Here is a 25,669-nt window from a genome sequence, read left to right as displayed (position 1 = left end):
TCGGCTGGTGTTTGACCAGTAGTGGTGTGAGGTGTGTTTCGATATGTAATCAGAAAGTTAGCCAGTTTGTGAAACAAAGACAACTGTCTTTTTTTTAAATTTGGATCCAGCAGTTGTTTGACTAATGTACGCCTCACAATTTGCACTGTGCGTTCTGCTGCTCCATTGGAAGCGGGATTGTATGGAGCTACTCTAGTGTGTTTTGCAGCATTCCCTTTCATGAATTGTGCAAACTCTTGTGAACAGAATTGTGGTCCGTTATCAGACACAATTTCCTCTGGAAATCCATAGGACGCAAACAACTCTCGCAAAATGTCTATCGTTTTGCTGGATGTCGTTTTTTTCATCGAAAACACCTTAACCCACTTGGAGTGACTATCAATCACAATGAACAACAATTGTTGTCCATCTAATTGCAAAGTCAATGTGGAATCTTTGCCACACTCTAACCGGCCATTTCCATGGCTGTAGCGGTACTGTGGGTGGATTATTTCCAACGGCTTAACATGTACTACACTCTTTCACCGTTTGTTCTATGTCCTTATCTAGACCAGGCCACCATAGATAGCTTCTAGTTAGACTCTTTGTTAGACACATTCCCAAATGCTGATCATGAAGATCTTCTAGCAATTTTACTCCATATTTTTCAGGTATTATAACTCTCGCTCCCCACATGACACAACCTTGGTCTACTGAGAGTTCGTTCCTACGTACAAAGAATGGTTTCAGTTCTGCCTCTGAATTCTGCAATTTGTTTGGCCATCCATTTGTAATATCTTCCTGCACTCTTGACAAAAATCTGTCAGTGCCTTCCGAATGTCCCCTGATGTGATAGGTAACTCATCTACAATACAATACAATACAATATATCTTTATTGTCATTGTACCCAGGGGTACAACGAGATTGGGAATGCGCCTCCCATACGATGCAATAATTTAAGTAATTAACAGCAACCCAACAAAACGGTAAAGTGCAAGTTGATCTATGCGTTGTGAGAAGTAAAACAAGTTCTCTCTGTTTGGGGTAACCTCCGATTCCAAAGGTAATCTAGACATGGCATCAGCATTGCTGTGCTCTACTGCCTTACGATACTGAATATCATACTGGTATGCAGACAATATCAATGCCCATCTTTGCATTTTGGCTGCTGCCTGAGTTAGTGTGTGTGCTTTTGGATTTAGGATCACTGTCAGCGGCTGGTGATCTGTCTCGATTACAAGCCTTCTACCATACAACTAACGGCAAAAATCAATGCAAGAGCCTCTCGCTCTATTTGCGCGTAATTTCTCTCATTGGCATTGAGTGTTCTAGACGCAAATGCTATTGGCCTTTCCTCTCCATTTTCTAACACATGAGAGATCACAGCACCAACACCGTATGGTGAAGCATCACATGCTAATTCATTGGCTTATTGACATCGTAATGAACAAGCATTGAACTCTCTGCCAACTGAGCTTTACATGACTTGAAAGCTTGATCACATTTACGTGTCCACTTCCATGGTACACCTCTCATAAGCTCAATCAAGGGACAGATTTGGCACAAACTTCCCCTAATAATGCACAAATCCTAAAAAGGATCGGATCTCAGATATGTTTCTGGGACTGGGTGCATTTTTGATCGCATCAACTTTACCCTTGGTGGGGTGTAGACAATCCTTGTCTATCTTATGACCCAAGTACTCTACCGAGTTCTGAAAGAACTCACATTTCTGTGCCTTCACTCTTACACTGTGTGTTTCAAGTCGTTTGAGTACCACTTCCAACCTTTCACCATGTGTTTGCCTGTCAGGGGCTGAGATGAGGATGTCATCCAAGTAGCACACCACACCTTCAATTCCCTCTAGAATTTGTGTAATTATCCCTTGAAAGAATCCCTGGGGCTGATGATATACCAAATGGAAGCCTATTGAGCTGAAACAATCCCTAAATGCGTGTTAATAGTTAGCTTGGATTTAGATTCGTCATCTACACCTAACTGCAAGTAGACATTTGTCAAGTCCATTTTTGTGAAGACTTGGCCGTCTGTGAGGGTCCTAAACAAATCCTCTGCCGTTGGTAGGGTATCTGGTATGCTATCTTCAAGGACCTGGTTTACGGTCACCTTATAATCCCCACAAAGTCTAACACTACCATCAGGTTTAGGTACAACTACAATGGGTGTTGCCCATTCACTACTTTCTACCTTACTGATAATGTTCTCAACTTCAAGTCTTTTCAGTTCTTTCTCGACCTTGTCCTTAAGTGCATATGGCACAACCCGTGGTTTGTAATGCACTGGTGTCGAATCCTGCTTCATGCGTACTTTCGCCTTGTACCCCTTGATTGGCTCTCCCTGGTCGCTAAACACCTTCGGATGTTGCTTGATTACGTCCTCCGGACGCTTGAATTCTTCACGAACGAGGAATATCTTGTTCCAGTTGAGCTTCAAGATCTGCAGCCAATTCCGACCTAGCAACGCAGGTTTATCTCCCTTTACAACTACAAGGTGCAACTCCGCCTGTTGCTCCTTATACCTAACTGGTACATGTACGCATCCTAACACTGGAATCTTCTCTCCAGAGTAACCACGAAGCTCGATTCGCTTCGCTTCCAAAGGAATTTGACTCAGCTTCTCCCGATACACAAATTCTGGAATCACGCTCACAGATGCTCCTGTGTCGACCTCCATGCTAACATGAGCTCCATTCAACTGGACTTGCACGGACACATTCTTTGTCTTCCGGTTTACTAGCTCATTGCTGCAGATGGTGTATATATCGAGAAGCTCTTCCTCTGCCTGCAGTTGATCTACAGAATGCAGCTGACTTGTTGTTGAACCTTTTTTCTGCTTAGCCTTTCGACAAGCCTTCGCTAGGTGTTCCATCTTGTGACACGAATAACACTGCTTTGAAGAACGGACAAGACTGTGCTAGATGTGAGCCCAAACAGTGATAGCATGACTTTGCCGTCGTCTTGCTCCCCTTCCATGGATAACGATTCTCTGACGTCTTTGTCGACTTATCCGTCTTTAGTTTGCTGGACTGCAGCTTGTTCAACTGGACTGCAGCTTGTTGTCTAAAAGTTGTCCTGACTTTTCTAGAACCCCTTTCTGTCATATCCATTGACAAAGCAGTTTTACAAGCTGTTTCAAAAGTCAGGTCATACACCGTCATCGGCTTACTTCAGATCCGCTCACTTCTCAGTCCACACACGAAACGGTCTCTTAACGCCCGGTCTTGGAAATTTCCCAAATTACAATGAATTGATAACCTCACGATAAAATTACTAATATCCTCCTCTGGAAGTTGGCATCTCGTTCCAAAACGATAGCTTTCAGCTATTTCTCAGGGCTTATCATAATGTTCTGTTAACTTCTTCAGAATATCTTTCAAAGGCGTGTCCTTTGGTTTGGCTGGAGCTAATAAATTCTTTACTGTATCATAAACATCGGGACCCATTTCAGTGAGAAAAATTGCTCTTTTCCTAGTTTGAGTTGCTTCATTCAACTGTCTTGATTCTGCATTAGAAGCTTCTACTTCAGTGATGTTATTTACAGCAAAAAACATCTCTAAACGTTCGATGTATGCACTGAACGTTTCCCGGCTTTGCTGGAACTCACCCAATCTTCCTATATATCCACTGGGCACCGCCATTTTAGATTTTTTTTTTACAGTCTCACAGAATTCAACTTTGTGACCCGATTTCCAGCTTTCCTTGACACCAAAAGTTGTACAACCTTCTTCGTGCCTCTGTAGAATTCCTTATCTACACAAACAAGTAAAGCTGGGGAATCGACGATCGCACGCTCGTCGCCAATTTGTGATATCTTGAGCTCAGACACAGAATAAAAAGTTATCTCACTGCTGACCGGATTCAATCATTTACAATCCTCCAACCAAAGGTGGCGCTATTACACCAGTACCATTTTATTTTCTAACGAGAGCCAAAAGACACCGTTAAGTGATTTTAAAAAAAAGTTTCTGGTAACGTCAGTTGCAGAAGAAATGTGAGTGAAAACAATACAGATGCTCCTCACCTTAAGATGCTTCGACTTACGATATTTCGATTTTGCGATGGTGCAAACGGCAGCGAGCCGCAGCTTGCTTCCGGCCACGTGATCACGTGTATTCAATGCATTTCGACTTACAACATTTTCGGTTACCGTTGGGTTTCTTGGAATGTAACCCCATTGTTGGTTGAGAGCACCTGATAACCCTATTTAAGATATTTATTTTTCACTTGACCAGGCAGTTAACATTTCATTGAATGACATTGCAACAGTATTAACTGTACTGTACTAAAGTGTCATTGTTAAATATACTGCCATGACCTTTTGATTAATCCACAACCTTTTAACCCTAAAGGGAGAAATCACTGTTCAAATTGAATTGCAGGTTTCCAAAATAATTAACAATGTTGCAAGATATAACTGGTCTCCTAGGTCTGTATGGAGAAGTGCATGGATAGTTTTGAAGTAAAAAAAATTGTGGGGAGCGGGGTTTAAAGCTGTTTATTTGAACTGCATCTTTCCTGGACAATGCCGTGCTTTAAGGAGTCAACATAATTTGGAATTACAAATTAGTAAACTCTTAATTATATGTGTTATAATTGACGTAGATTACTGGAGCAGTATTCAGATGAAAAGGCCAACAACCAGAAAAAAAAGCTTCAACTGAAGAAGAGTCTGTGCAAATCCAATCTTTTGAACACTATAGAATAGGTTTATGCTTTTATGAGAGAAATACATTTGTTTCTAAAAGAGTTGACTTGTACAAAACCATGTCCTCGTTAGTAAGGATTAATAGTTAATGATACCTAGAGACTTCCTGTTCATGTGTTACTGCATGTTGAAAGTTTGGCATCAAATCATGGGAGGGGAGATTGGGTGCCAGTCTGTCTGTCTCCCATCTTGCTACCCGAGTTACAATTTCTTAAGGTCTTAGCGACATCATGGCTCTGCTGTATAATAAATAATAGAAAGGTAGTGTATCAAAATCAAGAAACTTAAGTGATGCCAGCCACTGTTTATCTTGATGCAAGCGGGTTTTGTTAAAATGCTTATAGTTTGACATAAGCATTATTCATTTAGACAAGTGTATTTTCAAAGGAGTCACCAGGCTGGCACATACTCCAAAACTGCCTCGATTATAAATCAGAAAAAAACAACCGTGCATTTTTGTTGATACTGTGTAGTACATTCACTTCATTTAACATTAAAGATGGGAAAACATAAGGTTGCTGCTGAGCTCTTTCCTGAAAAGTCATTTAAATGTTTAAAACATTTAAAACGGGGAATTCAGTCTTTATAGAATCACTAGATTGAATAAAGCAAACAAATTCTGAAAGTGTGCGACAAATCATTTCATTCAGTGGTTAAAAAATAATCACGGATATTTTCTAGTTTTGAGATCAATAATATTGTTTTGATTATTTTTAACAAAAGAATCTTGAATCCAAACAGAAAATGCTGAATACTTCAAGACAGGTGGCATCTTTGGAAAAAGAAACGGTTACCATTTAAATTCCAAGAATCTTTGTCAGAACTGGAAAGAGTTTTTAAAATAAGTAATTTGTAAGTTGCAGAGATGGAGGGAATGTTCAAAACAAATAGAATATCTGATAAGATGAGGACAGGTCAAATGAGTGCAGCAGTTAGAGGCTGATTATGCCTCCTTGCCCGATTTTGAAGCTGATAGCAGGTCACGCTATACCAATGGAGAGAGAAACATTGAGCCAAAATCACTGATGGATGAGAGGTAGGAATACAGGCAGGGCGTGTTTCCTCAAGTTGGAGAATTCATTTTTGAATCCAAAAGGTTGTAATATTCCTCCAAATTTAACTTAAATTTATATTACTATTTTAAAACACTTATGCCTCTTTTGCTTCAGTTTATATGAGGTCATGCAAAATTTTGGGGTTAGATTTATTTGCCAATTGTACATTCTTGATTTAATCTAGTTGCATTTTGAAACTGACCACTACTTTCCAAGTGGCTCACAGAACTGAAAATTGTGAAATGCTAAATTTCACCTTCATTGGGGCAATATTTACCTTGGTTAAATTCTGTACCAGCCAGTGCTCCTTAAACCATTTTTTTCTTGGCATCTGGTCATATGACATAAAGATTCACTTCAACTCTTATCCTAACTAACTCTTATCCAAACTCGACACAAAATGCTGGAGTAACTCAGCGGGACAGGCAGCATCTCTGGAAAGAAGGAATGGGTGACGCTTTGGGTCGAGACCCTTCTTCAGACTATCCTAATCCTTATCCTAACTTACTCTTATCCTAATTCAGTCATTCACAGAACTTCAAATTCCTTTCTTCTGGCTTATTTTTCTTCCACAAACTTGGAGCTTTCATAATATAGTAGTGCTGCAAATCCATCTTGCATCATGATGTACTTTCTTTTTGCCCTTGGTACTATAGATTCCAAATCTTGACACCCAAGGCAATTCCACATGCAAATCATTGCAAATATAAAGTAAGCACATGGATTTTGGCCAATCTGGAAGTTTAACATTTTAAGAATATTTTAAATTTTTACGTTGTTCAGTGGTTCAATTTTGATAACGTACCAACAAGAAATGTAAGTTCTAATTGCTTAACAGAAGCAGAAATCATCATTTCTTGCATCTGTGAAACATTGAGAAATGGACAAAGAAATCACCACACTACCTGTCAAAAGAGAATCGAAGCAAGAAGGCAGGAGATTATAAGGTAGCTAGAAAGATCTAGTTGAGGAAGTGAATGAAAATAAAATGTGAAATACACAAGTGTTTGGTGAATAGTTTCTGACAGGAGTAGCAGGGTGGAGATGAGTTGAAGGGTGTGCAATTGCATATTTGCAATTCAGACAATTCAACCCATCTGATGATTATGCATTGTATAAGCATCTGGTCATCTTTTGTTTGTCATCCTTGGTAGGGTTGTGCATATTTCTTCCTCCCTCAATCATTTCAATGAGGGGGGGGGGGGGGGGAGGTTCAAACCAACAGTATTTAATATATTTTGAGTATTACCACTGTAGGCAAAGAAAGATGAATACATCCATCTTGTCCAACAGCCTAAGAGATGAACTGATGTTTTGAAAGGTCTGTCTGAGTACACTTCCTGTGAAAATATGCCCTTGTGGATCTACTCCACTGATGAGAGAAGTGAGATAGTTACACATGCAGACATAGAAATATACAATTATTATTAATACATGGGCTAAATACATGACGAAGAATGGGTGCTAAATTGTTTCTGGGATTGTGGAGCAGTTATCCCCTTATTCTAACCCATTTTACCAAAGACTACATTTGTCAACAAACGGTTCCCACTTATTAACAAAATATTGCTGCTTTTTTGGCACTTTTATTTTTGTAAATGTGAAGTTTCTACAACAGATTCTTGTTTTTAAAAAAAACACCAATTGCATCTATTGCCGATGGTGGCGCTTTAGCAGAATGGTGTATAACTCAGCTCTCCAGACTAAATGTGTAAGAAGGAACTGCAGATGCTGGCTTAAACCGAAGAGAGACTCAAAAAGCTGGAGTAACTGCGGGATAGGCAGCATCTCTGGAGAGAAGGAATGGGTGACATTTCGGGTCGAGACCCTTCTTCAGAAAGTCTCGACCCGAAACGTCACCCATTCTTTCTTTTTAGAGATGCTGCCTGTCCCGCTGAGTCTCCAGCTTTTTGTGTCAATCTCTAGACCAAATGTTATGTTTCAGTAAACTTTACTTCCCTTCTTCCCAAAGTGCCCTAACTAAAAAATACGTTTACTAAATAAGGGATAATTGCAAGACTTTAGACCATGGGGTGCAAACCATATTTTAATATACTCTCTAATCTGTAAGTGAAGATCACATTTTCTTATGTTTTCCCTGTGCCATGACAGTAATTGCATTTTCCTTTGTGGCTGAGTTCAAAAAAGAAAATTAAGTCAAAATGTCAAGTGCAATGATGACATTCATTGTGCTTTTTGCATTGGGGAATAGAAGCTATGCTATTTTTTGAACAAATAAGGCACGGGGCAAAATTTGTCATCGGTGCCTTGCAAACTTTCCCTGAATTTCTGCTTCATGGTAGGACTAGAATTTCAGTTTATCTGGCCCTGATGTGTTGAACTGGCTTTCAAACTTTAACATAATTCATCATGCACCCTTTTTTTGCCATTGCTCACCCAGCAATAAAAGAATGGATTAATAATCAATGTCAAATTTTATTCATCTTGTTTGCTATTTCTTTGTGGAAACTATAATAATTTGCAACAATGGTATCCATAATCATGATGTTGCTCATAATTATTGAGTATCTCAGGTCAAACTTGTTGATTTGAAAAGAACATGCTCAGAAACATGTCCCACTCCCACCTCTTTTCCAGCTTTCTCCCCCCCCCCCCCCCCCCCCCTCTACTCTAATCAGTCTGTAGAGGGGTCCCGTCCTGAAACGCTATCTGTTTATTTCCTCCAAGGATGCTGGCTAACAGCTGAGTTCTTCAACATTGGTTTTAATATCAAGCTAAACCTTAAAAATAAATGTTTCATTCATGTTAATGACCTTGTAGCCCATTTACTCAAGTCAAAAGTTGTTATTAAATCTTATCAGATATTTCATTCTGATTTGGTGGCCAAACTAATTATCAAGAGAGCAGAAAAACTGTATTGAACTTTGGCACCAATGTTCTGAATTGAAGTTTCTGTCTGCTACAATTAGTTGCTCTTTGAAGACTTGTGTAGAATCAATGGTCACAATTGTTTTCATTGCCAGGTTGCAGCAAGTTGGGTTTTTTTAATTGCTTGTTCGTCTAATACAGGTAAATTGTAAAACTTAAAGAAATAAGTTCTCTTTCGAATGATTTTAGTCCAATAGGTTTACACTGTATCAGTGAGAAATTTGAAAGATCTAATCAAAATTGTTTGTGTCAATGAGGAGTCATCTCTTTATTAATTTTATTGGCTCCTAATCAACGATCGGTTGAACGCTTCAACAATCACTTTTTAGTTTCAGTGCTTCAAATTATGGAGTGACTTTATCTAGCAAGAAGTTACATTGCTTATTCTATTATTCCTATTTGGAAGTAATCAGCTTGATAGAGATCTTGTGTCATTGAGTCATACAGCGTGGAAACAGGCCTTTTGGCCCAACTTGCCCACACCAACCAACATGTCCCATCTACACTAGTCCCACCTGCCTGCTTTTGTCCATATCCCTCTAAACCTGTCCTATCCGTGTACCTGTCCAAATGCTTTTTAAACGTTGTGATAGTACTTCCCTCAACTACTTCCTCCAGCAGCTTGTTCCATTTATCTGCCACCCTTTATGTAAAAACTGAAGATTGCCCATTGGGTTCCTTTTAAATCTTTCCCCTTTCACCTTAAACCTATGTTCTTGATTTCCCCTACTCTGGGTAAACGATTGTGCATTTACTCTATGTATTCCTCTCATGATCTTATACATCTCTCGATAAGATCATCCTCCTGCGTTCCAAGGAGTAAAGTTCCAGCCTGCTCAACCTCAGTCCCTCGAGTCCTGGCAACATCCTTGTAAATCTTCTCTGCACCATTCCCAGCTTTATCCTCCTTATGTAATTGTACATTTGAGTTGAATCCTGATTTTAAGGACTTTAAGTTTGGTTCTTGAAAAGTTAAGATCAGTCATTGCACTACAATTGTTTGTGTTTTGAGTATGTGTGTACATAAAAATGTGTGTGTGTACTTGTGAGTATGTGTATATATACACACTGAACTTTTTTTCTCTTGTTTATCATATTGTTTATAGTGTACTATGTTTACATATTCTGTCCTGCTGTAGCAAGTAAGAATTTCATTGTTCTATCTGGGACATATGATAATAAAACACTCTTGACTCTTAAGGTATAACCTTGAGTCTCAATTGATCCATGTTGAATTGCGGTATCCCCATACAGTTTACGTCATTCAATTAATAGTTGCAATGATCACTTTAATTGGGACATCAAATGTCCAATCTACTTCAATGAGTGGAGTACTTTTTAGTTGGGGTAGTTCTGTAAGCTACATGTGCTGTGTGTCCATTTGCCATGTTATCTTAGACCTATTGATGGACAGTCCTGTTTCAACCACCAGATGTCATCAGTTGGCTTAGTTAACACTGTGTAATGATTTCCAAAAAATATCTGGTTGCACTCTTAATATTCCATCAGAAAATCTTCTGAGGATTGAGAGCTGAAATAAAATAGTTGATTCACCTACATCCAGAAAATCTCATTCAAGTGTTGTTTTGCTTTAAAAGATGGCTGATCATCAGTCCTTGATAATGCAACTTGTAAAATAAAGAGCAAGCAACAAATTTCATACCATTCTTATCCACCAGTTGCTAAGTAGATTAGCGACAGTCATACAATCTTGCAGGGTATTTACCAAGTAACCATTATTTATTTAAATTTTTCAGAACGCTTAAACATTTAAGATTATCTTCACTCCCCTAATCATCTTCAAAATAAGTAAAATTATTTTGCTCTTATTATAGGTATTTGGAACATTTCAGATGTGATTACTGCAATAACAATCTATTTTCACAGGTGGAAAGTGTTTCTTTTAAATATCCACTGTTGCCCAGGTATTTTAAATGTCATTTGCCAACTGTATCAGACATCTATACGAAAAGATGCTACTTGAATGTCAGACTTTGTGACTATATAGCAGGTGTTAATTGATTCAGCTTCCCCATACCCCTGCATGCAGAACTTACTGTTTAGTAGCAGTATATTAGTGATGACCAAGTAGGTCTTTGTTCCATTTCTACTCCCACCATTTATTCCAAACCTATGTCTACTATTTTAATGGAAAATGGATTTGCCTATTAAACTATTTTATGAGAGAGACTAACCTTCATTTCAGAAATGACAATTTAATTTTTATCACTGTTGTATCTACTGCACGATTTAGAACTAATAGACGTTGTATTTCTTTCTCATTTCCACATTGAACGGGGGAAATGTGCTCCTAGGTTTGGGATAGAGGAATAGCACCAGAATAGACAGGACTAGACTAAGAATATAAGGCTACGACTAGGTAAAAGCTCCACGATTAAGCAGCATCTGAGGAAAAAGAAATGCAGTTAGTGTTTCCAAGTGTTCTTATGAAGGGTGCGCGAGTGAAACATGAACTCGTATTAGAGGGGGTGAACGTTAATATGACAGAGACAAGGAGACTGCACAAGAAAATATAAGCTGCCAACATAACTGGGAATCCAAATGTGATCATATGGACATACAAGTAGTCAAAGGGGAATGCTTGGAGGAGTGGGACTATTAAAGTTAAAAATGGAAACTTGTACATGATCATTGAGGACATTGTTAAGATCCCAAATTAATGCTTTCCATTTATCTTCATAAGGGAAGCAAGTGCTTCCAAAGTAATAGTGAAGAACAAGATAGTTGAGGCACCGCATACTTTCAAGTTATTGTCATCTGTCATCTGGAGGAAAATAGATGAGGGCAAACTGTTTCACCAATTCAATAGAATTATTTGATGCCACAAAAAATAGAATTGATGAGGTTAATGTCGTCAGTGACGGACAGACAAGCGGTAGGCTTTTGATAAAGTGCCACATAAGTCTTAGCAGCAAAGTTGAATAAAAGCATGACTTTAAGCAGTTAAAGCATGACTATAAAGTTGATCAAGTAATAGAAACAAGATAGTCAATAGTAGTCAATAGTCGTTTATTTGTCACATACACATAAATGTGTAGTGAAATGAAACATTACCTGCAGTTAAACAATAAGACCAATAAGAATAATCAATAAAAATGCAATAACACATACAATCACAACTAACACCAAACAAAAAGAAACATCCATCACAGTGAGTCTCCTCCAGTCCCTCCTCACTGTGATGGAAGGCCAAAAATGTATTTTCTCTTCCCTGCCGTCTTGTCCTGCGGTCAGGCTGTTGGAGTTGCCACGTCGGGGCGGTCGGGGCTCCCGATATTGAAGCCCCCGCTGGGCGGTGAAAGGTCAACGGCCTATTCCAGGCCGCGCCGGACGGTGAAAGGTCCGTGGCGGGCCGACCCAAGCCCCGCGATTCGGGGCGGGCGAACACGCTGCCGCTGCCGGAGCTCCCGATGTCGGCCCCCATCCAGGGGTCTGCGGGCTTCCGACGTCCACGCGGCCCGCGCCGGAGCCTCCGGAGACGAGTCGCAGCCGCTCCCGCAGCATCCGCAGGCAGCCAGCGCCGCAGGTGGTGAGTCCGCGCCGCGGGCTCTGCGAACCAGAGCCCCAGGTGTTCCCAGGTGCATGGCCGGTGGTAGGCCGCAACGGGAACGGAGACACGACACAGAACAAAGGTCGCGTCTCCGTTCGGGAGAGAGAATTTTACAGTTCCCGTTCCCTCCCACCCCCCCCCCCCCAAACATAACATACAAACACTACACCATATTAAAACTACAATTCATACAAAAACAACAAAAAACACAAAAGACAGACGGACTGCAGGCAAGCCGCAGCTGCGACGGCAGCGCTGGCTCCTCCTCTCGCAGAGTCATGATGAATGGATGTTTTGTGGACTGGGGAAGGTGAAGAGCAGGATTTCAAACCCTCAAATATGAGGTCTTGGACATCTTCCTTTCAGAGCATGACCCCAGCATGGAACATCAGGCCATTGCCTCCAGGTGGTCACTGACCTCATTTCCTCAGGAGATCTTCCCAACAGTTCTACAGTCTGCATGCACTTCCTCCCCACAATCCATAGGCATGACCACCTCAATCACCTTACTCTTGTCACATTAAGCTTACTTGTTACGAGCTTGACTCCCTCCTTTCTTCCCTGGTTCTGTCCCTTACCACTTGTATCCATGACACCTCTGATGCCACCCACCATTTTGACAGTCTGGTCTGAATCAACTTCACTATGGACATCCAGCTCCTCCAGTACCCCACCTCCAAAACCCTCATTTACCACCTAAACTCATCCTAGCACCAAACAAAATTTCCTTCAGCTCCACTCACTTTCTTCAGATTATCACCATGTATACATACATTCTGTAAGAAAAAAGACAGCGAAAACAATATATCAGTGGAAAATACAATAAGAAACAAACCCATGGTAGTACAAGAGCCGCTCAGTAATATGTTGGTGAGGTGGAATTAGGATTGTACTGCATGGTTCAGACTGGAAAAAAGGGGTCCTGACCCAAACAGTTACTTGTGCATTCCCTCCACAGGTGCTGCCTGACCTGCTGGGTTGCTCCAGCACTTTGTTTCCATTCAAGAACCTTATATCATCATATCATATCATATCATATATCTACAGCCGGAAACAGGCCTTTTCGGCCCTCCAAGTTCGTGCCACCCAGTGATCCCCGTACATTAACACTATCCTACACCCACTAGGGACAATTTTTACATTTACCCAGCCAATTAACCTACATACCTGTACGTCTTTGGAGTGTGGGAGGAAACCGAAGATCTCGGAGAAAACCCACGCAGGTCACGGGGAGAACGTACAAACTCCTTACAGTGCAGCACCCGTAGTCAGGATCGAACCTGTGTCTCCGGCGCTGCATTCGCTGTAAAGCAGCAACTCTACCGCTGCGCTACCGTGCCGCCCTTATAGTTGTAGGAAAGTCAGTTTTCCTGAACCTGGTTGTGTATGACCACCTGCCGATTGGTAGCTGCGTGAACGGGCATGGCCAAAATGGTGGGAAACCTTGATAATTGATTATGCTGCCTTTAGGCAACTCCTCACACAGATGCTTTTGATGGTGTGTTGCTGTGATGGACTGGGCTGAGTCTACCACTCTCTTCAGCCTCTTAGGTCATGTGTCATGCCAGGGCATGATGCAACCAGTCAAGATACTTTCTATAGGACACCTGTACTTGATGACATGCCAAATCACTTTAATCACCTTCTTCATGATTACATCTATATGTTGGGCCCAGCACATGTCTTCCAAGATATTAGCACTCCAGAATTTGAACCTGCCAACTCTCCACTGCCGACCAACCAATGAAAATTGGTAGGTGGTCTCCAGACTTTCCCTTTCTGAAGTGAATGATTACTTCCTTGGTTTTGTGACATTGAGTGAGAGGTTGTTGTGGCACCACTCAACCAGGAGTTCTATCTCTCTCTTGTACGCTTCCTTCCTCAACTATTTTTCCAGAAAATAACTTGAAATTTGTGTTGCTGCCAAGTTCCATTCTACTATCACTTTCACATGTTCCTGATATGATTCTTCCCTCTCCGGATTTCTGTCTCCATCTCAGTGGGGAATAGGTTGCAATATCTATTACAAATCCCAGAGTGATCTTGATTATACTTCCTCCCATCCTGTTTCCTGGAAGGATTCCATTGCATTATCCAAATTTTTCCATCTCTGTTGTATCTGCCCTTGTGATTAAACTTCCCACACAGGTACCTCTGTTTGTTGCCTTTAAAAATAATTCCCAAAGCCATTGCTTATCTATTTCCCAAATCTTCAGTCTTGCCCCTCTATGCATTTTACTGAGAGCAAATCAAATAGCTTGCATATTTAATGATCATCTTTTGCAATTTGAATCAACATCAACAAGATGTCACCACCAGACACCTCCCCCCCCCCCCCCTTTTAGCATTCTGAAGGAACAGTTCTCATTGCAGCTCCCTAATGTGCTCTCCCATCTCCACCAACCACTCTCCTCCACATGGCAACTAAAAAGATTCAACACCTGCTCTTTTGCCTTGCTCCTTTGCACCATCCAAGGACCCAAATACCCCTTCCAGGTAAATTGATTCCTTTGCACTTCAAATTTTGTAATTGCATTTAATGCTGACAGTGTGATTGTCACTACATTGAAGATGCCAAACACAGGTCGACCCTGAGCTTCCAGTTGTCAGTTACTTCATTTCTTTTGCCCCACTTCCTTTCTGACCCATCCGTTGCCTCCCTCAGTGTTCCAACAAAGCCCAATGTAAGCTTGAGGAATAGCATCTCAGCACACTACAGCTTTCAAGACTGATTCAATAATTTCCAAAAACTAAACAGACTGGGTAATAATGCAAAAAATGTATCCACTTGTAATATATTAACTTAATCCCGTTTAACAGCCACTGTTTAATCTGGGCATTTCCACCATTCTTATTGTCTCGGTATCAGCTCCTACCTGCATTTCACAACTTTAGCCTATCCCTTTTTATTATCTCTAGATGCCCTTAATACTCGACCAATCATGTGGGCAACTCTGGCTTCGCCGTATCAGAGATATAATTCTCATTTTTCTATATTTCCGCAATACAAAACTAACTTGTTTTCTCACTTGCACAGTTTCAGCCTGAAAAATTAATCTGACTTGCTAACAAAATGTTCTATTTTAAAAAAATCTAAGATTATGTATGTACAGGGTTGTAAGTATAAGCATTTTAAACAAGGTCGTTGAGCTGCAGCCACAATTAACCATGTGGATTATGGTGTTGTGACAATAACAGAGACTTGGCTGGTATTGAACTGGCCTGGGCAGGCAGTTCTGCGAATTGTGGTCAGAGTGAGTGGAATGGAATGGAATATTTTATTGTCACATGTGACAAGGCACAGTGAAATTCTTTGCTTGCATACCCAATGTATGCAAATAGTCGCCACATACAGCGCTGACAAAGTTACAAAGTACCCCCCCCCACCGGTTCCTCCTTTGCTCTTCTCCCTCCCCACCTCCTGGGTTGCAGGTCGTTGATAGGGACTGGCTCTTTGATCTAATTGATCACAGAGTGCTCAGATCCTAGTCTGTCTCACACCTCCTACTGGATGTGATGTTGGCTCATCTCTCAGCTTGGCTACATTGCTCTCCCCAGCCTGTGTTAACAAGTTTTATGATCACTGGCTCCACTGTGGAAAAATAACCACCCAAACCTCTCCACATAGCTATGGAGCAAATCCTTGCTTAACCGTGCATGCAGGATATCGAGTCAGATTCGCAGTGCAGCAGCCTTCAGTAGTATACAATAACTCCTTTTGGTGCTGATTTTTTTTTTCGTTCCTGAGGACAGTCTGAGCAAGGTATGAATGTAGAGTGAATTAAAGGAGGAACCAATGTTCAACCCCCTTTAAAGCTCCCTTGGGGCCGGGGGCAGGCGAGGGGGGAGAGGAAAGGGGAGAGGGAGCCACTCACCAGGCGACAATCGCGGCGGGCAGCAGCAGAAGAGCTCTAGTCACCCCCCCCCCCCCATTTGCTGCCACTCCCATCACTCGGGCGGATCCCGCGCCCCCCTCTGAGGGGCAACCCTCCCCCAACTGCACACACATGGATCCGGTGGCCATCTTACGTAAGTATTAGATCAACGGGCCCCAACTGCGCAGGCGCAGACCCGTTTGTTCTGCGCATGCGTGGATCCAATGGCCATCTTACGTAAGTATAATATCAACGGGCCCCAACTGTGCAGGCCCAGTCGCGTTGGGTCCTCATTGTGATATCGAACGCGCAGACCCGTTGGGTTTTCATTGTGACGTCGAACACGGCTGACGGGCAGTGCAGGTGGAAAAGTGATTTATTAAAGTCTAAAAAGGTGATTTTTAAAGTTTAAAAAGTGAAAAAAAACAGGTCAGTGGTGAGTAAGGTGGGCCTAAAAGTGTCATGCTATTGTGTAGCGTTTTAGTAATGGATGGGTGAGTGATGGATGGGTGAGTGGATGGATGCTGTGTGAGTTTCTCTTTAGGTCACACAGCATGGAATCAATTTTTTATAAAATAATTAATTTTCCAGATCCTTTGGTCTCAGAAAAGCCAGAAAAACGTGGACGAGTACCATCAACAAACAAAAATCGTCAGCAACTCCAAAGGGAAAGGGCATTGAACCAACATAGTCGTAGAACAAATGGACGGAATGAAGTTCCTTTCATCCTTCCAGAACAACAACTGTCCAAAACAAAGATGAATCTTCCAAAAGCCACAGAGTTATCAGCATCTGAGCAGGATCCAAAGCCAAATGTAGAAGAGGCTAATAAACAATTAACTGCAACTGAAGAAAGCTGTAAGAAACAATCAGACACCCCTGGAGCCAAAGCATCATGTACATTTCAGGATTCTACAATTAAAGAGCTCTCAACAGAACAGATCAAGGGGGTGGAATTGTTAGTAAGTCTAGAACTAACTATTGGAAATGGTGCTTAATTATATATGCAGCTATCTTGGCAATGGTGAGATTCAATGCTTCTCACCCCTTTGGAAAGTAATCAGAAACATATGCCAATGAACCATATATATTCTGCTTAACTCTAATATAGGAACAGGAGTTGGCCTTCAGCCTCTTGAGCCTTTTCTACCATTCAGTTTGCCCACATATCATTATCTTTATTTTGTTTAAGTGGCCTTGGTTCCTTAAAATTTGTGCAAATTTATATAATCTCGGTTTTGGAATTCTGGATTAATCTATCCTGAAATGGGCCAATTCTACCATTCTTCATGTAAAGAAGTAGTCTTTGATTTTTGTCTTATGCAGCCTTGATCTAATATAAAGATTATTTCTCCCCCCTCCTCTGTGTTCTGAACTAACACTTGAGGAGCTATATACCCAAGCATATTCAGTCATAAATACCTGATTTAGATTGCCCCATAAGCTTCTCTATGCATGCAAATACACACCTGATGTTTGCAACCTGTGTCAGTGTTATTTAGATAATTTTAGTGGAAAATAGTACAAAAATGTTAAAGCATGGCCGACCAATTTGCAATAACGAAAAGGCCGGTAATAAAAGATAATGTCCACAAAGATGAAAGGGACATGCTGTTAAATCTTCCCTATACTGAAAGCAGTCATGTTTGCTATTTAAAATAAATGCTTGATCATGTGCAACTTCCTTGATTTTGTTACTGGTTCGAACAACTGGCTATCTTGTATTTATTGTTTTATAGTTACTCATATGGACCTCTATAATGTTAATTCACTATTATTGTTTACATGCAGGCGCGAGAGATCACGGCTAGAACAACTGCAACTAGAACAACGATTAATGGAAGAGAAGAATAAACGCAAGAAAGCACTTTTATCAAAGGCCATTGCAGAAAGGTGAGTAATATTATTGACTTATCCAGCCCTCATTAATTTTGGACTACATGCTTGCTGAATCAAAATCCAATAATGTTTCATGTACCAGTTTGATCTATTATGAAGATTGGATTCTAAAGCCCATCATTTATTTGTTCCATGGATGGCACTTAAATATTGTAGTTCATTGAATTCTCAGATCAACAAAGAAATAATATGTTGTCACTCTCAGTGGCCCCTATATTTGCACGGTTAAGATAAGCTGTACATCTGTCCATTCAGACAGTGTTGCAATTCATGAAGTGAAAGTTCTCATGAAGAATGAGCACCTGCCTATGGTACAGAAGGGAGATTACCAAATATGCATATAAGTAAAGGAGTCTGTATATAAGGGAAGGAGTCATTTCCTTCTGATGAGTGGATTGCAAAATGAAAACTAATATGTATTTTTTTATCTCATTTGATTTCATGTTGATCTTGGGTATATGTTAATAAATCTAAGAATTTTGAGCACTTGTTAAACTTTGACAATGTTTTAAAGTTTCTTAGGTTAAATTCAAATAGGTTATTTTTGAAAGATACCATGACAAGATATCAGTAGCTATATCCCCTATGCCTTCCTGACCATTTGTATTGATTCTAGGTCCAAGCGAACCATGGCAGAAACTGTGAAGCTAAAGCATATCCAAAAGGACCTTCAGTGTTTGGATGACTTGTTATCGAATGGCGTTAATGTTCTCCGGAATCGGATTGAACACTCCAGCTGGGAATATTTACTGGCTAAGTAAGAATATATATACATATACATTTTAAGTGACAAACCACTGCTAGTTTGATCATCCAGTAAGTTATAGTGCTGACCATTTCAGTTAATTGTAGGAAGTGTCATGGTATCAATAGTTAGCATTTATTTTACTTAAATTCTGAATAAAATTGTATCTTTAATTGATATCAGCTAATTATATTTCCCATGAACAATTTTCAGTTGTTTTCTTAGTACCAATATCAAAAAATAATTTTCAACTATTGTTGAATCTTGATTTTTGTGTTTTGCCAGAAAATTATGTCCAAATTCTATTGCATATTGTTTGAGTCACCCGAAACATGAACAAAATAAATATTTTATCCTGCAATGAGTATAGGTTACCAAAATGAATTACTATCTTAAGTGGATATTTGACAGAGGAGTCAGTTGCATGCTGAACTTTTTTTTAAAAAACGTCACAGTGGTAGAGTTGCTGCCTTACAGCACCAGAGACCCAAGCTCGATCCTGACAATGGGTGCTGTCTGTACAGAATTTGTGCGTTCTCCCTGTGACTGCATGGGTTTTCGCTGGGTGCTCTGGTTCCCTCCTACATTCCAAATACGTGCAGGTTTTAAATTAATTGCGTTTTGTAAATTGTCCCTGGTGTATTGGATAAAACTAGTGTACGGGTAATTGCTTGTCAGGGTGAACTTGTGGGCCGAAAAAACTGTTACCATGCTGTATCTCTACACTAAATTAAACAAATCTACTTAAAGCACTTTATACTTGGATTAGAACTTCTTTGAAATATGCTTGGAACAGTTATAATTTATTATGAGATTATTTGGGCTGGTTCTGCAGAAGAGTCTTGATAAAGTTTCCAGGCCAAGCACATGCTTTGTAATATTTGAGTATAAAAAATTGTTTAATTATAGACCTGGACAAGACCTGAATGATAACATTGGTCGGAACAACCAGATCGGTCAATTGTTTACAGCAAGTGAGGCTTAATTTTACTATGTGACCAACAACCATAATATTCCGGAATAAATATCATGACTTGACTAGTGGCAAATGAGACAATTTTCAGGCTTCTTCAACGACTGAAAATAAAATAAAACACTGCCCCTTACATAACAAGGAAATTACATAGAGAATCTCAGTGAAAGAACAAAATGGTGTGAGGTCAAATGATGCACCCTTTTATCCTACTTGACATTTATTTAAATAAAATCTTTTAACCAGCAAAAATCTGTCCCCACCATTTAGCCCTCGTCAGAGATTGATCTTTTGAATAAGTCAAGAATTGCAAGTACACTCAAATTTTCAGACATTATCTGGTATGTAACTGAGAAAATTAATTGGGCTTGTAGTGGATACTGGGTGCAGCTTTCCCCTGAAATTGAGGAAGAGATGTCCAGGAAGAGAATACTCAGACTTTGTGACAACAAAAGCAGCGTTGAAATTGGAAGCAAATGTGAGAATGATCCTAGTTTGGGGTGAATGTGCAGAATCAATACAATGGCCACTGGAAAATAAGTGAGAGAGGGGCCTTTTATGAAAAATGGGCATAACCTGATTCTAAAAGAGCTTCCACAGCATCAGAGGAAGTAAGTAGAGTCAAAAAAGTTGAACCTCACAGCAAGTTCAGATAATTAAAGAAAGGTGGTGGGCGAAGGATACAAGTTGGGTCTCTGCTCAAGGAGGAAATGATGGTCTCTGTCTATCCTGGTGGAGGAAGGGGTTGTAGCAGGTACATGAAGAAAATTAAGTAGTGTGAGCCAGAAAAATAGAAACTTAAAGCCAGAAGGGCCATGAATGTAAATGAAGAGAAAACGTGGTCTGAACAGATGTTGCCTGACCTGAGTTTTGTTTTTTTTCAAGTTTTGTTTAATTTCAGATTTCAAGAAAAGACAGTATTTGGCTTTTACTAGATTTTGAGAAACATCCACTGAAGCATATGTAACATATTACCACAATAGGTAGCATACGTAGTGAGGAAAAACTATGATTAGCATGTGAGAGGGAAAGGAACAGCAGGATATGAGAGGATGAAATATAAATGGCAGCAAAGAACATATGTACAGAAAGACCCTTTACTGTAAATTTTAGAAAGACCCTTTACTGTAGGTCTGACCACTATCCTTTTAAATGCTTTCAAATTATACTATTATAAGAACAATCATGCAAACATTGCATTTATAAAGTCAATAATCTTGGGATTAAAAGAAAGATTTGAGGGCTTAACAAGTTACAGTCTGTGTGTTTGTAATGTCTTTAATGACATTAAGGATTGTGTTGTCACATTTTTTAATAATGAGAGGTTTTGTTTATTGGGAAAGATTTTCAAAAACACAAATACCGATGTATTATGTATTGTCGCAAGTGATTCTAAGACAAGGCTGAGTTTCAGATCCTTCTGTATCATTAGAGAGCGCAAAATAATTTATTTGGACATTATTATTCCTCAATATTCTGCACAGTGATGGGCAGTCATTTGTACATCAGCTAATGGAACATGTTATGTTAAATTACTAGAGGCTCAGTGCCCTACAGGAGAGCTAAAAAATTATTCCCTATCAATTAAGATGATTTTCCTAAAACCCAAAGAGGAAGATTGGTTAGGGCTCATTGCAAAATAAATATTCACAGCCCCATTGCATTTCAATGCAACTGTTTTATTGCCTTCAGATGGTATTTCCACAATATTGCCTGAACAGGGAATCGAATGCATTTTGCTCATTATTTGTCCTCAGGAAGAGATATGATAAAGCAGAAGTGGAATATGTTGCAGCTAAGATGGATCTTCACAAGAAGATTGAACAGAAGGAGCAACTGACTGAACATCTGTGTGCCATAATCCAGCAGAATGAACTACGCAAAGCTAAGAAGTTGGAGGAACTGATGCAGCAATTGGAAATGGAGACAGATGAGGAACAGCTAGAACTGGAGATTGAAGAGGGAAATATGTTACAGAGTCAAGAAATAGCCAAGGCAACTGATCAGACAAGTGCAGGAACTGACAAATCATCACAGCAGAGTATTCAACAGGCGGACAGCAAGAATCAATCACTGAAACAAACTGAAACGGAAACAGAGAATGCTGTTACATGTGAAACAGACAGGAAAAATTCAAAAGACTAATTTAAAATTAAAGGATTTGAATTGCAGAATTCCAGAGAAGATTGAGACACTTATTTCTATAGCTTGAATATATGTGGTGGCATTCCAAAAACACAATTGGGAAAAATTGGTGCTGATTTTCATAATCTTGTCAATCTTTTGGGAAATTGAACCCAAATCGTTTATTTAACATTTTATCCAAATGTTGTATTTGATTATAATATCCTAAATTTACTAACGGTTCAATCTTTGAACAAAATTTTGGCTTTGGGGTGGAAAATAAATCATAATCCGTAATATCTTATCAGGGATATGGCTGAGAGGTGGTGCAGGGAGCAGGGATTTAGATTTCTAGACCACTGGGATCTCTTCTGGGGTAGGGGTGACCTGTACAAAAGGGACGGGTTACACCTTAACAGCAGGGGGACCAACATTCTGGCAGGCAGGTTTGCTAGTGCTACACGTGTGGGTTTAAACTAAATAGTGGGGAGGAAGGGGTTGACAAATTGGGAATATGCAGATGGAATTAAAGGGGAAGCGAATACAGGAGAAATTGCAAAGGACTCGAATAAATGGGAAGGAAAGTTCTAGATGGGATAAGAGAGTAAGGTCAAGGCCAATGGTGACCGTTGTGAGAGGGAAGGTGAATACTGAAGTTAAAGTGTTATATTTAAATGCGCGAAGTATAAAAAATAAAGTGGATGAGCTTGAGGCTCAGTTACACATTGGCAAGTATGATGTTGTGGGAATTACAGAGACATGGCTACAAGAGGAACTGAATATGGCTTGGAACTGAATATTCAGGGGTACACAATGTATAGAAAAGACAGACAGGTGGGCAGAGGGGGTGGGGTCGCTCTGTTGGGAAGGAATGATATTCACTCCCTTGCAAGGGGTGACATAGAATCAGGAGATGTAGAATCAGTATGGATAGAAATGAGGAATTGTAAGGGTAAAAAGCCCCTAATGGGAGTTATCTACAGGCCATCAAACAGCAGCCTCGACATAGGGTGCAAGTTGAATCAAGAGCTAAAATTGGCATGTCGCAGATGTAATGCTATGGTGGTTATGGGAGATTTCAACATGCAGGTAGACTGGGAAAATCAGGTTGGTACTGGACCCCAGGAAAGGGAGTTTGTGGAGTGCCACCGAGATGGATTCTTAAAACAGCTTGTACTGGAGCCTACCAGGGAGAAGGCAATTCTGGATTTAGTGTTGTGTAATGAACCTGATCTGATAAGGGAACTCAAGGTAAAAGAGCCATTAGGAGGCAGTGATCATACGTTTTACTCTACAAATTGAGAGGGAGAAGGGAAAATCGGAAGTGTCAGTATTGCAATACAGCAAAGTGGATCACAGAAGCATGAGGCAGGAGCTGGCCAGATTTGATTGGAAGGAGGCCCTAGCATGGAAGACGGTGGAACAGCAATGGCAGGTATTCCTGGGAATAATGCAAAAGTTGTAGGATCAATTTATCCCAAAGAGGAGGAAAGATTCTAAGGGGAGTAAGAGGCACCCGTGGCTGACAAGGGAAGTCAAGGACAGCATAAAAGTAAAAGAGAAGTATAACATAGCAAAGAACAGTGGGAAGCCAGAGGATTGGGACTCTTTTAAAGAGCAACAGAAGATAACTAAAAAGGCAATACGGGGAGAAAAGATGAGGTACGAGGGTAAGCTAGCCAATAATATAAAGGAGGATAGTAAAAGCTTTTTTAGGTATGTGAAGAGGAAAAAAATAGTCAAGGCAAATGTGGGTCCCTTGAAGACAGAAGCAGGGGAATTTATTATGGGGAACAAGGAAATGGTAGACGAGTTGAACCGGTACTTTGGATCTGGCTTCACTAAGGAAGATACAAACAATCTCCCAGATGTTCTAGTGGCCAGAGATCCTGGGGTGACGGAGGAACTGAAGGAAATTCACATTAGGCAGGAAATGGTGTTGGGTAGACTGATGGGACTGAAGGCTGATAAATCCCCAGAGCCTGATGGTCTGCATCCCAGGGTACTTAAGGAGGTGACTCCAGAAATCGTGGACGCATTGGTGATCATTTTCCAATGTTCTATAGATTCAGGATCAGTTCCTGTGGATTGGAGGGTAGCTAATGTTATCCCACTTTTTAAGAAAAGAGGGAGAGAGAAAACGGGAAATTATAGACCAGTTAATCTGATATCAGTGGTGGGGAAGATGCTGGAGTCAATTATAAAAGACGAAATTGCGGAGCATTTGGATAGCAGTAACAGGATCATTCCGAGTCAGCATGGATTTACGAAGGGGAAATCATGCTTGACTAATCTTCTGGAATTCTTTGAGGATGTAACTAGGAAAATTGACAGGGTAGAGTCGGTGGATGTGGTGTACCTTGACTTTCAGAAAGCCTTTGACAAGGTTCCACATAGGAGATTAGTGGGCAAAATTAGAGCACATGGTAGGGTACTGACATGGATAGAAAATTGGTTGAAAGACAGAAAGCGTGGGGATAAATGGGTCCCTTTCAGAATGGCAGGCAGTAACTAGTGGGGTACCGCAAGGCTCGGTGCTGGGACCGCAGCTATTTACAATATACATTAATGACTTGGATGAAGGGATTAAAAGTACCATTAGCAAATTTGTAGATGATACAAAGCTGGGTGGTAGTGTGAACTGTGAGGAAGATGCTATGAGGATGCAGGGTGACTTGGACAGGTTGTGTGAGTGGGCGGATGCATGGCAGATGCAGTTTAATGTGGATAAGTGTAAGGTTATCCACTTTGGTGGTAAGAATAGGAAGGCAGAGTATTATCTGAATGGTGTCAAGTTAGGAAAAGGGGACGTACAACGAGATCTGGGTGTCCTAGTGCATCAGTCACTGAAAGGATGCTTGCAGGTACAGCAGGCAGTGAAGAAAGCCAATGGAATGTTGGCCTTCATAACAAGAGAAGTTGAGTATAAGAGCAAAGAGGTCCTTCTGCAGTTGTACAGGGCCCTAGTGAGACCGCACCTGGAGTACTGTGTGCAGTTTTGGTCTCCAAATTTGAGGATGGATATTCTTGCTATTGAGGGCGTGCAGCATAGGTTTACTAGGTTAATTCCTGGAATGGCGGGACTGTCATATGTTAAAAGACTGGAGCGACTAGGCTTGTATACACTGGAATTTAGAAGGATGAGAGGGGATCTTATCGAAACATATAAGATTATTAAGGGGTTGGACACGTTAGAGGCAGGAAACATGTTCCCAATGTTGGGGGAGTCCAGAACCAGCGGCCACAGTTTAAGAATAAGGGGTAGGCCATTTAGAATGGAGATGAAGAAAACCTTTTTCAGTCGGAGAGTTGTAAATCTGTGGAATTCTCTGCCTCAGAAGGCAGTGGAGGCCAATTCTCTGGATGCATTCAAGAGAGAGCTAGATAGAGCCCTTAAGGATGGTGGAATCAGGCGCAGGCAGGAATGGGGTACTGATTGAGAATGATCAGCCATGATCACATTGAATGGTGGTGCTGGCTCGAAGGGCCGAATGGCCTACTCCTGCACCTATTGTCTATTGAGTGTGACCTGTAATTTTGGGCACTTTTACAAATTTTCATGCACTTGATAAATTATTTGATCTCACTACCTTTCTGTAAAATATGAAATGTGCAATATAGTTTACCCGATGAGTTTATCAAATGTAACAAGACAAATTATTGAGAATGGCTAGAGGATGTCTCAATTTTATGCAAATTTTACTCTAAAATGCAAAAATATACTCTTGTCATTTATCACTTTAATTGTATTATCTGTAACCAATTTCTAAGTTTGCATGCATTTTTCTTTATTTTTAATAATGTTTCTAGATTATGGTTTATAGAATTTATCAATA

General features: G+C 40.4%; 1 protein-coding gene across 3 annotated transcripts in view; it reads left to right on the top strand.

Annotated features, from left to right (window-relative positions):
* The window catches only part of gorab (golgin, rab6-interacting), a 33,383-nt gene extending 7,714 nt beyond the window's left edge, over positions 1-25,669 (top strand). For all 3 annotated transcript variants that reach the window (XM_078407565.1, XM_078407566.1, XM_078407567.1), the window contains 4 exons: positions 16,684-17,050; positions 17,884-17,985; positions 18,608-18,748; positions 21,467-25,669. In XM_078407565.1, coding sequence (XP_078263691.1) covers positions 16,684-17,050; positions 17,884-17,985; positions 18,608-18,748; positions 21,467-21,854 — 998 coding nt within the window. In that variant the 3' untranslated portion in view covers positions 21,855-25,669. The remainder of the gene's footprint in view (positions 1-16,683; positions 17,051-17,883; positions 17,986-18,607; positions 18,749-21,466) is intronic.

Source organism: Rhinoraja longicauda, chromosome 11 (genome assembly GCF_053455715.1).
Source record: "Rhinoraja longicauda isolate Sanriku21f chromosome 11, sRhiLon1.1, whole genome shotgun sequence".
NCBI classification, from domain to species: domain Eukaryota; kingdom Metazoa; phylum Chordata; class Chondrichthyes; order Rajiformes; family Arhynchobatidae; genus Rhinoraja; species Rhinoraja longicauda.
Note: the sequence above shows the minus strand (reverse complement) of the source record. Positions and strands in the feature narration are given on the sequence as shown.